The sequence below is a fragment of the Squalius cephalus genome (assembly GCF_949319135.1).
Source record: "Squalius cephalus genome assembly, chromosome: 23".
NCBI lineage: Eukaryota > Metazoa > Chordata > Actinopteri > Cypriniformes > Leuciscidae > Squalius > Squalius cephalus.
This window is the reverse complement of record NC_137144.1, coordinates 23,279,603-23,291,673: the sequence shown is the minus strand read 5'-3', so window position 1 is coordinate 23,291,673 and position 12,071 is coordinate 23,279,603. Positions and strand designations below refer to the sequence as shown.

At 37.4% G+C, this 12,071-nt stretch overlaps 3 protein-coding genes across 3 annotated transcripts in view; all 3 read left to right on the top strand.

Moving 5' to 3' along the window:
- syt12 (synaptotagmin XII) overlaps positions 1 to 804 on the top strand; it is a 12,799-nt gene extending 11,995 nt beyond the window's left edge. Inside the window, exon 8 of the mRNA XM_079860052.1 lies at positions 1 to 804. This exon is cut by the window's left edge and continues 1,016 nt beyond it. The gene's annotated coding sequence lies outside the window, so the exon portion shown is untranslated.
- A 1,251-nt stretch (positions 805 to 2,055) lies between these two features.
- On the top strand, positions 2,056 to 9,037 carry cat (catalase). Its single transcript, XM_079859137.1, has 13 exons — positions 2,056 to 2,291; positions 4,035 to 4,206; positions 4,535 to 4,645; positions 4,920 to 5,050; positions 5,126 to 5,230; positions 5,314 to 5,439; positions 6,369 to 6,560; positions 6,738 to 6,890; positions 7,123 to 7,261; positions 7,487 to 7,617; positions 7,694 to 7,801; positions 7,908 to 7,991; positions 8,355 to 9,037. Exons 1-13 carry the CDS (start codon positions 2,229 to 2,231, stop codon positions 8,415 to 8,417), a joined length of 1,578 nt encoding a protein of 525 aa, XP_079715263.1. The 5' UTR covers positions 2,056 to 2,228; the 3' UTR covers positions 8,418 to 9,037.
- A 375-nt stretch (positions 9,038 to 9,412) lies between these two features.
- ifitm5 (interferon induced transmembrane protein 5) lies at positions 9,413 to 11,245 on the top strand. Its single transcript, XM_079859915.1, has 2 exons — positions 9,413 to 10,253; positions 10,783 to 11,245. The coding sequence occupies exons 1-2, from the start codon at positions 10,047 to 10,049 to the stop codon at positions 11,002 to 11,004; spliced, it is 429 nt and encodes a 142-aa protein (XP_079716041.1). The 5' UTR covers positions 9,413 to 10,046; the 3' UTR covers positions 11,005 to 11,245.
- Positions 11,246 to 12,071: the final 826 nt, after the last annotated feature.

Below are 12,071 nucleotides of genomic sequence, written 5' to 3'. Positions count from 1 at the left end.
ATAACACTAATGCGTATTTCCCATTTCACAAAAAAGCCACTCTTTTCTGCAATCCTCACACTTGGTTAGCATGTCAAAATGAAAGAAAGTGCTTTTTGATCAATAGTATATTTGTTGTTGGACCTTAAATATGTAGTTGTTGAATTAGCCTTAGTACATTAAAATAATATATGTAGCGCAAGTAACTACGAAACAGTAACTGTTACGGGATTACTGAAAAATAAATAGTAATCCCTTACGTTATTTCATCACAGGAACATGTACTTTGTAGTTTTGTACTTTGTAATGCATCACCCCAACACTGCATAAAGTACATACAATCATATCAAACTGGAATATGTATAAACTAATATCCTTTCACGTTCTCATGAGTTTTCTTCGGCAGGAAAGAAAACCTAAAGGTGTTTTAACTGCCGCAATAATTAAAACTTTTGATGACAGAATGTAAAATCTTCATACCAAAATCTGTAAATCACTTCCTACATCGTAAACACCTCCAATGTTTTGTAGAATGAATAACAGATTTGAGCTTCTTGCAGTGGTGAAGTCATTTGATTTGATGATGTGCTGCAAATGCTGTGATTCATTTTTACTACTAACAATATTTTAAGCTTGTCACCATTAAACTTCATTCTGTGCCAAATTCACCCTAATAGAAGCAATATTCTCATTTGCAGTGTACATCTGATGTTGGTGAACTTTAAAAGATTTAAAGAATGATAAAACAACTTTACAATGCATGCACATGTAATGTAGAACATACTGCAATCAACTGAATTGTTTAAATAAAAATGCTTTATGTGGTTTGTTTCATATGAAGTCAGTTGGTTTGTATGAGATGTGAGAGAAGTAGGCCTATAGGTATTTGGTTATATTTATATTATAGGTATATATAATTATTTTATTTTTTTGTGGCTATTTTGCTTTCATATTTTGTTTTCATTCAGACTAGTGGAAAGAAAAATCCCAAATACACATTTAAGTGTTAATTACACTTTATCTATTTGCATCTGTAGATTTTCAATTGCAATCATATAGATCGGTGATTGCAATATGTATCTTTAAAGAAGAATTTTGATCCTGTCCAATGTTCAGATTTCTGTTCTGGAAATGTATGCCAATGAGTGCATATTTAATGCATTTGGTTATTTAAACATTCCATTTCAGAAAACTTTTAATAGCCTACAAAAAATTAAACTGATAATTGATTGATTGAAATCTTTATTTCGAACATGAGAGAAGAATATATAAAGTAAAATTAAAGAAAAAAGAAAAAGAAGCAGCAAACAAGGTAGGCTACCTTACTTTCCTGTGTGAACATACTTCTGTCTCATGTGCGAAAAGGAGTAGGAAGAAGTAAAACTTATGTACTCCTACCCCTTTAATTCTTACATTCCTTTAAATAACAATTTTTTATGTTATTATTATTATTTTGTTATCTGCATCTATGCACATATACATACACATACACACACCTATACACACATATACCTACATACACACACATATATATACACACACACACACATATACATACCTACATATATACATACATACATACTATGACATACAAATTTAATACATACATCAAAGTGACCACTAACAAGTATTTAAAATCATAACAAAGGAGCACTCCTACTTTCACTAATAATTGGGGAAAGTATGGTGATCTATTAGTTAAAAGTTTTACCTTATTCACCTGCGGTGTCTTTCGTTAAAACTGTATTTCCGCACTTTATTTATTATTTTGACGGTGCCATATTTTCGAGCATTAGAAAAAATCTGCTAATGAGACATCGATGACCTTTTCTGCTATTATGATTGGTCCATCATGGTCACCGCTGAGAAAAGTAACGTATTTCCCGTGACCACTTAGTTTGCAGATAAGCTTCGGTCTAGGAAATATTTTTCATCTGAATATTAACACCGATAATATTTAATAGACATTGAACTTAAATACACACTGGAGAGTTAATTAATATGTGTTAGAAAAGTAAAATGTAGACCTAATAAGAGGCAACTTTTGGACAACATAGCCCCGCCCATTTAAGGGTTACGTTTCAATGGGTGGAGACAAATAAGATCACATAAGGGTCCATGGAGTTCAAGTACAAAGAGCAGACCATTACCAGCCTTAATAATTACCAACCGGTTTGACAGACCCCGAGTTCGGTGTTTGGATCCACAAAGTTTTGTATCGCGTTTTGTGTGTCATCAAGACCTGAATAATGGCAGACAGAGAAAAGGCGACGGATCAGATGAAACTGTGGAAGGAGGGCCGCGGCTCTCAGGTCTGCTGCAGAATTTATTTATTGAATATTGTCTTATGTTAAAAATAAGTTCAGATTTGTGCATTTAATTGGGTTTTCAGCGTTTCTTTTAATGGGTTATTGTGCAGTGAGAAATTGTGCCAAAGGTCGCAAGGCTGTAATGCATAAACACGAAAGGGATTTGATTATATCTTCTTGTTTTGATGTGCAAAACGTCTCTATAGAACACTGAATTGTTGCGTTGCTTTCAAATTGACTTTATTCTAAAACTATTTTATACTTAAATCTGAAAGAGAGATACTTGTCATGACTGCAGTGAAAAAATAATGCATAGTCTCACTTTAAGCAAACATGTGACTATCAGAGCGTTTTAATCATGAATTTAAGATATGTGTCACATGTCATGCATGCATGCAGTAGATAAGGTCTTATATTTTTTTATATTTAATTGCATAAAACACTTGTCAGATGCTGGTGTGCGTATTTAAAATAGCATCCCCTGCGGTCTTATTGCATGATATGTTGTTTGCACAAAATTACGCACACAAAGATAAGGTTTATTATATAATTTCAGGTCAAATGTTTTCGTAGTTCAAGCAAAGAGTACTCTTTGGTTCAAGTGGGTCAACGACATCCTTTAACGGAAGAGGTTCAAGCCCCCGCCCCATCCCACTCCTCTCTAACTCGATTGGTCAATAACATGAATGACACCTTGCTCAACGAATCACATTTGAGAACGCCTGTTATGTTTTTGAAGGCCAAAGACTTTATGTAGTTTTAATTATTTATATTTTATCGACTAATGTTATTTAATATATCTATGTACATACGTATACTTTATATACAGCCTTAAATGGACTTTGATATATGCCCCTTTCCTTTATATTTATTTAACAAGGACACACTCTACTTCTGCGAATCTGCGACAGTTGAACTTTAACCAGATAAGTAACAGTTAGATAAATATATGTTATGGTTATTTAATCACCATTTTCAGGCCAAATGCCTATAAAATACTATATATTTTGCCAGTATAGTTATATAAAACTCGTTTACTTAAGTGACACACATCAAATGTATTGTATAAAATAGATTAAATGGATTAATATCTAGGGCTGCACGATTTGGGGAAAAATGTCTTGCGATTGCGATATAATAAACAAATGGTTTCATGAGTCAACTTGCTTGGTTCTCAAGGAAATTGCACACAGATTAGGGATAATGCTGAAATGTGTATTTCTCAACTCAAACTAGCAACAACAACTAAATGCAGTGTTTTCGAATTAAAATAATATTTTTTACTAAATTAAATAAGGACATCTTTAATTACTGCAAACCTGTTATTGTCTCAATAGTACAATAGTATAAAATAAATAAGAACATTTGTATGCTCATGAAAATAAGATATTTTGAACATTCTGTCCAGACAAGCAGGGACATTTAAGCAGGATAACATATACTTTGTATGAACTCAGTCTGTGAATCATTTTAGGTGTAACTCTATTGTGATTGTCAAAACATTTGGTAACTAAACAGAATTTTTTAGTGAAAAATGTGAAATGTTTACATGGTTTACTATTTATAAATACTAATATATTCATATCTAAATATGACGAATATTGATTTGAAAGCACTGACTGTTAAATAATCATAAAATACATGTTATTTGAGTTTAATAACTAAAATTATTTGGTTTGTTTAGATGTTATTTTAATTAGATCCAGTTTTGCTATTCTGTCTCATTTTGTTTTGTTTTTTCCTCAGCGGCCGGATGTCCTGACCACTGGAGCCGGAGTCCCGATTGGGGACAAGGTAAACTCAATGACGGCGGGTCCGCGTGGGCCCCTGCTGGTCCAGGACGTGGTGTTTGCTGATGAAATGGCCCACTTTGACCGAGAGAGGATACCAGAGAGAGTCGTGCACGCTAAAGGAGCAGGTGAGTGTGAACAGAAACATAAAGAGATTTTGTGTTTCTGTGCAGTAAATATACAGTATGTGATGTACATATTTGTAAATATACAAATATCCTGTGATGAAAAGCTGCATTTTCAGCATCATTACTCCAGTCTTCAGTGTAAGTATTCATTTAAGAAAAAAATCTTGCTGACCCCAAACTTTTGACCAGTAGAGGCTGAAATGACATGACTGTGCTGAAATTTGATTGGCTCATAAGAGCTGTGCTCTGATTGGATGGGTGATATCAGGACGCTTTAGAGCTTGTATGTTATTGGAAAGATAATATGAACTTCTCTGTCTCTTTGCAGGAGCGTTTGGCTACTTCGAAGTGACCCATGACATCTCACGCTATTGTAAAGCCAAAGTGTTCGAGCATGTGGGAAAGACGACACCCATCGCTGTTCGCTTTTCCACTGTGGGTACGTTTCTGTATGGGTGTTATAATGGTTCCAGTGGTGCCTGGACTCTGTATGTATCGATTTGTTATGTTGGGATTAGGAATGCCAGGAAACAGTGTCGTAACAGAAGTCGTGGCACTCAGTTCTCTGAAATGGAGCCAAATGGTTTTGTAAGAGGGTAAAGAGCACATGCAGAAACGATGTGATAAACATAAGCCACACTCTCGCTCTCTTGCCTACTCAAAGTAAAAAGTACTACCTTTGTCCCTTGATAAATGTCTTTGTATCTTTGTAGCTGGTGAGTCTGGGTCGGCAGATACCGTCCGAGATCCTCGAGGATTTGCAGTGAAGTTCTACACCGATGAGGGCAACTGGGATCTTACTGGAAACAACACCCCGATCTTCTTTATCAGGGATGCGCTTCTGGTGAGAGACACGATCCACACACAGTCCGTAAAGTGCCTTGTCCCGATATTAACAGAATATTGTGTGTGCTTGTAGTTTCCGTCCTTCATCCACTCTCAGAAACGAAATCCGCAGACTCACTTGAAGGATCCGGATATGGTTTGGGATTTCTGGGGTTTGCGTCCTGAATCGTTGCACCAGGTACGGCAGCAGACGCCGGTCACTTTTGTGTTCTCACGTATATGCAGAAAGTCTCGCTCATGCTGATTTACGTGTATGTGCAGGTGTCTTTCCTCTTCAGCGATCGGGGGATTCCGGATGGCCACCGTCATATGAACGGATACGGATCGCACACTTTCAAACTGGTCAACGCTCAGGGGGAGCTGGTGTACTGCAAGTTCCACTATAAGGTACTTAATGTTTGTTTGTGTAAAATCTGCAGCTTGAAGTGACAAAATCACAGCCAATAAGGACAAATGTAATGTTTATTTAGGGCTAGGTGATAATGGTAAAAAAAAAAAGTTCCATATCATTTGATATTGATGTTTATTTCATACCATTAATGGGGAAGGAAATGCATTCAATATGTTTGTTAGACCTTGGGAATTAATGTAACGTATAAGGCCACATTAGTCTCCGACGTCTCACACACGGACCATTGGCTGAACGTCACGCAAAATGCGAAACACTTTGGCAGTTTCAAAGCCGTCATCTGATTGGTTGAGTTCTACAGGATTTCTGGAAGACTTGTGTGTCGCTTCCTTTAACAGTCCACCTAGAAACAAAAGCCAAACCCCCTCATGGAAAAAGAAAGTCGTCATGTTTACAACTGTGACAAAGAGTTATCAGGATCAACTAAACGCTAGATTTTCAAAAGTATGTTAAGTTGGCGCCAATATTGTTGCAATATTTCATTGTTGCATGTTCTTGGATGAATTTATTAGATGCATGCCGGTCTGTTAACGTTGGGACATCTACTTACATTTTCACGCCCCTAAATATGAAGGGGAACACGAGGGTCCCATGAAATCCATTTTATTTTTCCCTAAAAATAGTGCAGCACAACAGAATTTGTATACTGTATGAATTAAAACATGGAAGAAAAATATTTGAGTTGTTTCATATTGCTTAATAATAGCCAATGTCATGCTCTAATAATTTATATATCTGGGTTTGATATCACTTATTAATAATATTATCCAGTAATATTGAATGTGTCCTGTTTTAATACATTTTATTATGGTTAACATCATCATCATCATCAGTAGTAGTAGTAGTAGTACTTGATGTTGTGATGTCACCTAGTTAAGAAACCCTGTCACTTGTTGTTGTCTTTCAGACTGATCAGGGCATTAAGAATTTGACCGTTGAAGAGGCGGATCGTCTTGCATCCTCTGACCCAGATTACTCCACTAGAGATCTGTACAACGCCATCTCCAACGGCAACTTCCCATCCTGGACCTTCTACATCCAGGTCATGACCTTTGAGCAGGCGGAGAACTGGAAGTGGAATCCCTTTGATCTGACTAAGGTACTCTCATCCCAGAATGCACCAGTGGGTCTCAACCTTTCTGACTCTTAAGGCCCCCCCTTTGTCCAAGACAATATTCAAAGGCCCTCCTATTTAGACTACACAAATCTGTGCATTATTATAGTCTCATTTAGATACTAATGTGTCCATCCTGATGTCTGGATCTTCATCTCTCAGGTCTGGTCCCATAAGGAATTCCCTCTGATTCCTGTGGGACGCTTTGTGTTGAACCGAAACCCTGTGAATTATTTCGCTGAGGTTGAGCAGCTGGCGTTCGATCCCAGTAACATGCCGCCCGGCATTGAGGCCAGCCCAGACAAGATGTTGCAGGTACTTTTTTTACGATGTCACAAGCAACACACCTAGACACATTTCACAGGTTAGTTTGCACAGGCTTATGATGCACAAAAGATGCTTTTTCACTATTTTGTTCTTGAGCAAGGCACTTAAGCTCTGGTTCCTTGTAATAAGCGTCGATTACTTTGGATTAAAGCAACAATGACTAATTACAAGAATCACTAGATTGACTAAATGCTGTAATTACTCAATTCTTTCGCCACAGGGGCGTCTTTTCTCCTACCCAGACACACATCGGCATCGTCTCGGAGCTAATTACCTCCAACTGCCCGTCAACTGCCCCTACCGCACCCGTGTGGCAAACTACCAGAGAGACGGCCCCATGTGCATGTACGACAACCAGGGTGAGTTAGATGCATAGCAGAAAAAACGTCATGTGTCATACTGGGTTTGGTTTTGGGTAAGAGATGGTATTAGTCTCTTAAAAGTGACTCAGATTAACAACGCAACATCTGTCTGGAATGATGGATCAGGGCATGTGACCCAAATGCTGTTAAGCATTTATAAATTGATTGTGGCTCAATGAAATCTGTATTGAAATGTTAAGCAGTTTCTGTCCGGTCCTGTAGGGGGAGCTCCGAACTACTTCCCCAATAGCTTCAGTGCTCCTGATACCCAGCCGTGCTTCATGGAGTCAAAGTGTCAAGTGTCTCCTGATGTTGGCCGATACAACAGCGCGGATGATGACAATGTGACCCAGGTGTGTTAGCGATCTGTGTACGGATAATCCAGCCATCCGCGAGTTCTAATATTTCCCGCTCTGATCTTTTCCGCAGGTGCGCACGTTCTTCACCGAGGTGCTGAACGAAGCCGAGCGAGAGCGTCTGTGTCAGAATATGGCCGGCCATATGAAAGGAGCTCAACTGTTTATTCAGAAACGCGTGGTATGATTTTAATATCATGCAAATTATTCAAACTTCTCATTAGCAGCTATTGGGGAACATGCCTAGAAAAAAACAAATAATTCATATGTTTTTTGTGATTTTGCAGGTGCAAAACCTGATGTCCGTTCACCCTGATTATGGGACTCGTGTTCAGGCTCTCCTGGATAAACACAACGCTGAAGGGAAGAAGGTAGAAAACATTCGATCAGTCTCACACACATTCATCTGTGTAATTTTATAATGTATCAGGGTGTATACCTAAAACCATGAATTTTTTTATTTGAAATAAAATAAATGCTAACTAAAATGAAATATAAAAAAACTAGCTTGATGTACTAAAATAACTGAAACGAAAACTGAAATAAAAATTAATAAACTATATAGACGTCTAAAATTAAAAAAAAAAAATCAACTAATATTACATTGAAAACGAAAAAAAATTCAAATAAAAACTAATTCAAAATGTTTTACAAAAAAAAACTATAATTGTATCTCAACAATATTTAAGTAACGCTGGTGTTTATATCATTATTTTCTGTCTTTGTCTCTCCAGAACACTATTCATGTTTATAGTCGCGGTGGAGCGTCTGCTGTGGCTGCAGCCTCTAAGATGTGATTGAAAAGTGCCGCCCCTCTACACACACACACACACACACACACACACACACACACACACACACACACACACACACACACACACACACACACACACACACACACACACACACACACTTTCATTCTCTTATAGAGTGTGATTTAGAGTCATGATGCTTAACTCATTCCTTGTGTGCTGTAAAAATACAGACATCATATCTAACATGGCCAATTCACCACACAATTGGTATTTGCAAATTCTCCACTGATTTCATAATCATGATTTATGCCATTAAACCAAATGGGGGCCTTTAATGCACACGCAAGAGCATTGAACTAATCCAAACTTAATCAGCCTCTTTCAGTGTATTTCTGCATTTTGATTGTCTTTGAAGTGTAGAGTAGACAAATAATCTGAGATTACTTTGACAGCTTTGATGCTTTAGGTAATTTTTTTTTTTGCTCTCTGTAAGACTGGAGAAACTGGAAGCTTGGGTACTGATGCAGTTTAAAGCTGAATAGGAGAAATTATCCCTTTCCGTCCCTTTTGCCTTAACTGAATATAATTCAGTTGTGTTAATACGAATGTAACAGCTTTTGTCATTTTTGTAATTAATAAATAAGAATATTTGATCTCTATGACTGAGTTGTGGATTCATTTGAAATCTTGGTTGTGCGTTTTCTTTTCACTACATACTAATTTTCTAAAGCTTGAATCTTCATCTTTGTCATACCTTTTAAATTTTATTCTCGCAAGCGTGAGATTTGGAGGGCGAAATATAATATATGTATAAATGTATACATTTCAGCTTGTTCATCCCACAAAAATATTGTCTATGGCTTTGGAAGACTCAAAATATTGCATGATTCATATTCTGATTTCTTACATTTTTATTTGGAAATTTGGAACTTCACAATATTTGATGAAAGAAAAATAATGCCTTTTTTTTTTTTTTTTTTTTTTTGTAAAGGTTCCATACTTTCAGTAAATGACTGCATTTTTGAGTGAACTTCACCTTTAAATGCCTTGCTCTTTCCAGTAAGAGGCGCCACTTCCTTGCACAGGATCCCCAGATCCTGGGAGTTTGTAACAGTGTGGTGACCAAAATAAACATCACTTGAATGATGATAAAAAAAAATGTTTAGCTTGCTGCACACATGCTTCCTAAACATAAGCGCTTTGGTGTTCCAATGAGGATGCTTGCGTCCCATCCCCATTTCTATCCCCAAAAAACCTAGTAGAGTCAGAAATGAATGAAAGGCTCTTAAATACCCCTGAAAAATGGGAATGATTCAGAAATCTAGTTAGTTAACATTTTTAAAATAGTAAAAATAATAGTCTATTTTTTTTAAAAAGTCTTTATTTTTATGCATTTAAAATTTTTATTTAAATGCATATTTAGAATTGTTAAAAATAGCCTTATAGTTTTAATTGTGCGTTTTTTAACAAACCTAGAGATTTACTCGAAATGGATACATGTATAGAAGCAGCACCCTGCCCTGTTCTCTCTAGCAACAACCACATAATGAATGACCTTTCTCTCTCTCTGACTCCACCCATATGCAGTGCTGTATAAGTAGTGTCCTGATCTTTCTCCTCAGTAATTCCTCTTCAGATTCTTCCAGGAGTTTTGACCCCTGACCTCCGAAGATGGATAACGCCACATACAGCTACGTGAACGACTGCACTCCGCTCACTAACTGTAAGTCCGGCCGTAAGGCTGGCGGCTCCACGGTGGTCAACATGAGCCAAGCGGGCAAGAAGCCACCAAACGACTACCTGGTCTGGTCACTCTGTAACACTCTTTACGTCAACTTCTGCTGCTTGGGATTCATGGCTCTGATCTACTCCATCAAGGTGAGCTCCAACACCAAATGTCTTTTGTGTGGCTTTAACTTCTTCAGAAATATTCCTGGATGTCACATGATGGACCATCAAAGTTCTTTTGGTTTTACAGCCCCATGCCATAGAACAACCTCTAGTTTAGAAAAAGATTATCTACTGGTGCTTTAAACCAAAATCTGAAGAACCGATAATGCAATATCCAGAACTTTTTTAATCTCCAAAGAACAATAAAAGTGATGCCATAGAACTATTTTGGGTTCCTCAAAGAACCTTTCAGTGAACAGTTTTTAAAGGTAACATTTTTTCTTAGTGTGAAGAACATTTTAATCTAATCTTACCTTTTCCAAAAAGGCCTTTTTGTGAACTGTAAAGTTCCATAAATGTTAAAGAACCATCGATGGCAATAAAGGACCTTTATTTTTAAGAGTGCTGAGAATGACCTAATGCAAGGAACCATTTAAGAACCTTGATTTGAGTTCATGTGCTAAAACACGACTGTCCGAGACTCTCATTTCCGTTCTCCGTGTGTTTGTGTGTTCAGGCTCGAGATCAGAAGACCTTGGGCGACTTGCGTGCAGCACAGGAATGCTCTGACAAGGCGAAGTGGTACAACATTCTGGCATCGGGCTGGAATCTCTTGATTCCGCTGCTGTTTCTGGGTCTCCTGGTCCTGCTCCTGGTTCATCTGGGAAGCTCAGAGGGAGCATTTGATTTCTTCGGTGAAGATGGATTTCAGAGTTTCATGAAGCTCTTCAGCAGGTAGACCGAGCGACTCAAGCAATCCCACCACCAAAAGCTCCTGCAAACCTTCTGGACAGTTCAAGTTCTCCTCACTTTATCAGCATGATTTTTTTTTTCTTTGGCTGTGTGATGAATTTATTATAATTTTGATTTGTTTTTCATAATTAATGTCAATGTACTGTATATCTATCCAACAATTCTATTTTATGAAGTTAATCTGGCTCAACTGTATTTAATAAAATATTTAATGTCCTCAGTATTTTTCCACATGCGTCTCCTTGAACAGATTTCTATCAACAGTGAGATTAAATAAGTACATTAGCGATATTTCGACGACAAAAAAAGGTCCATTGTCAATCGTGTAGCGATATAACGCACAGCACGTCGCTTTCAAACCAAGCAGCGCGGCGAATTAGCGTTACCAATGACTGGATTTCGCCCGCGAAATTTCGCCAAGCAACGCGATATTTCAGCGAAATTTCGACGGCAAAAAGATCCAATTTCAAAAGTTTAGCGAATAAATAATAAACACCTCGCACAAAAGACTAAGCAGCGCGATGAATTCGCGTGACCATTGACTGCTTTCGCCCGCGAAATTTCGTCTAGCGATGTTAAATGTGGCTGCTGCACCTTCAGTGATTTTTAATTCATGAACAAATAATTATTTTGATCCGGTTCTATTTAATAACTCACATGTAGGCCTATATTGTGCTAAATATCATGTTAAGTAATAAAACTATGATGACTGAGGTTGGTGGCACCGTGGCAGCCATAAATAGTGCAAAATATGTGCCATTTAAGTAAAAAATAATAATCATAAACAACAAAATATTTATTTTATTACCAAAAAAACTAGCACTAAGCTGATTTGCTGGTCTTCCAGTCTGGTCAGGCTTGTCTTTTTGCTGGTTTTAGAGGGGTTTTGGTCACTTTTCAGTTGAGACGCCATCTTTAAACCAATATGAAGATCATGTTAGGCTGGCTTGAAGCTGTTTTCTTTTCATCAGGGAAGTTAATTGGTTATGAAGAGCAGGTTAACATGAATTCTTTGGAGTGTGTGTTTCAGGGAGACTGAAGGGGTGCTGTGGT

What these genes read in the sequence shown, in the direction of transcription:
- cat (XM_079859137.1), top strand. Translation starts at nt 2,229, where the DNA reads ATGGCAGACAGAGAAAAGGCGACGGATCAGATGAAACTGTGGAAGGAG. An exon ending in GTGCATGTACGACAACCAGG is followed by an intron (nt 7,262 to 7,486) that starts GTGAGTTAGATG and finishes CCGGTCCTGTAG; the next exon opens with GGGGAGCTCCGAACTACTTC. An exon ending in ATGATGACAATGTGACCCAG is followed by an intron (nt 7,618 to 7,693) that starts GTGTGTTAGCGA and finishes TCTTTTCCGCAG; the next exon opens with GTGCGCACGTTCTTCACCGA.
- ifitm5 (XM_079859915.1), top strand. Translation starts at nt 10,047, where the DNA reads ATGGATAACGCCACATACAGCTACGTGAACGACTGCACTCCGCTCACT. An exon ending in CTCTGATCTACTCCATCAAG is followed by an intron (nt 10,254 to 10,782) that starts GTGAGCTCCAAC and finishes TTGTGTGTTCAG; the next exon opens with GCTCGAGATCAGAAGACCTT.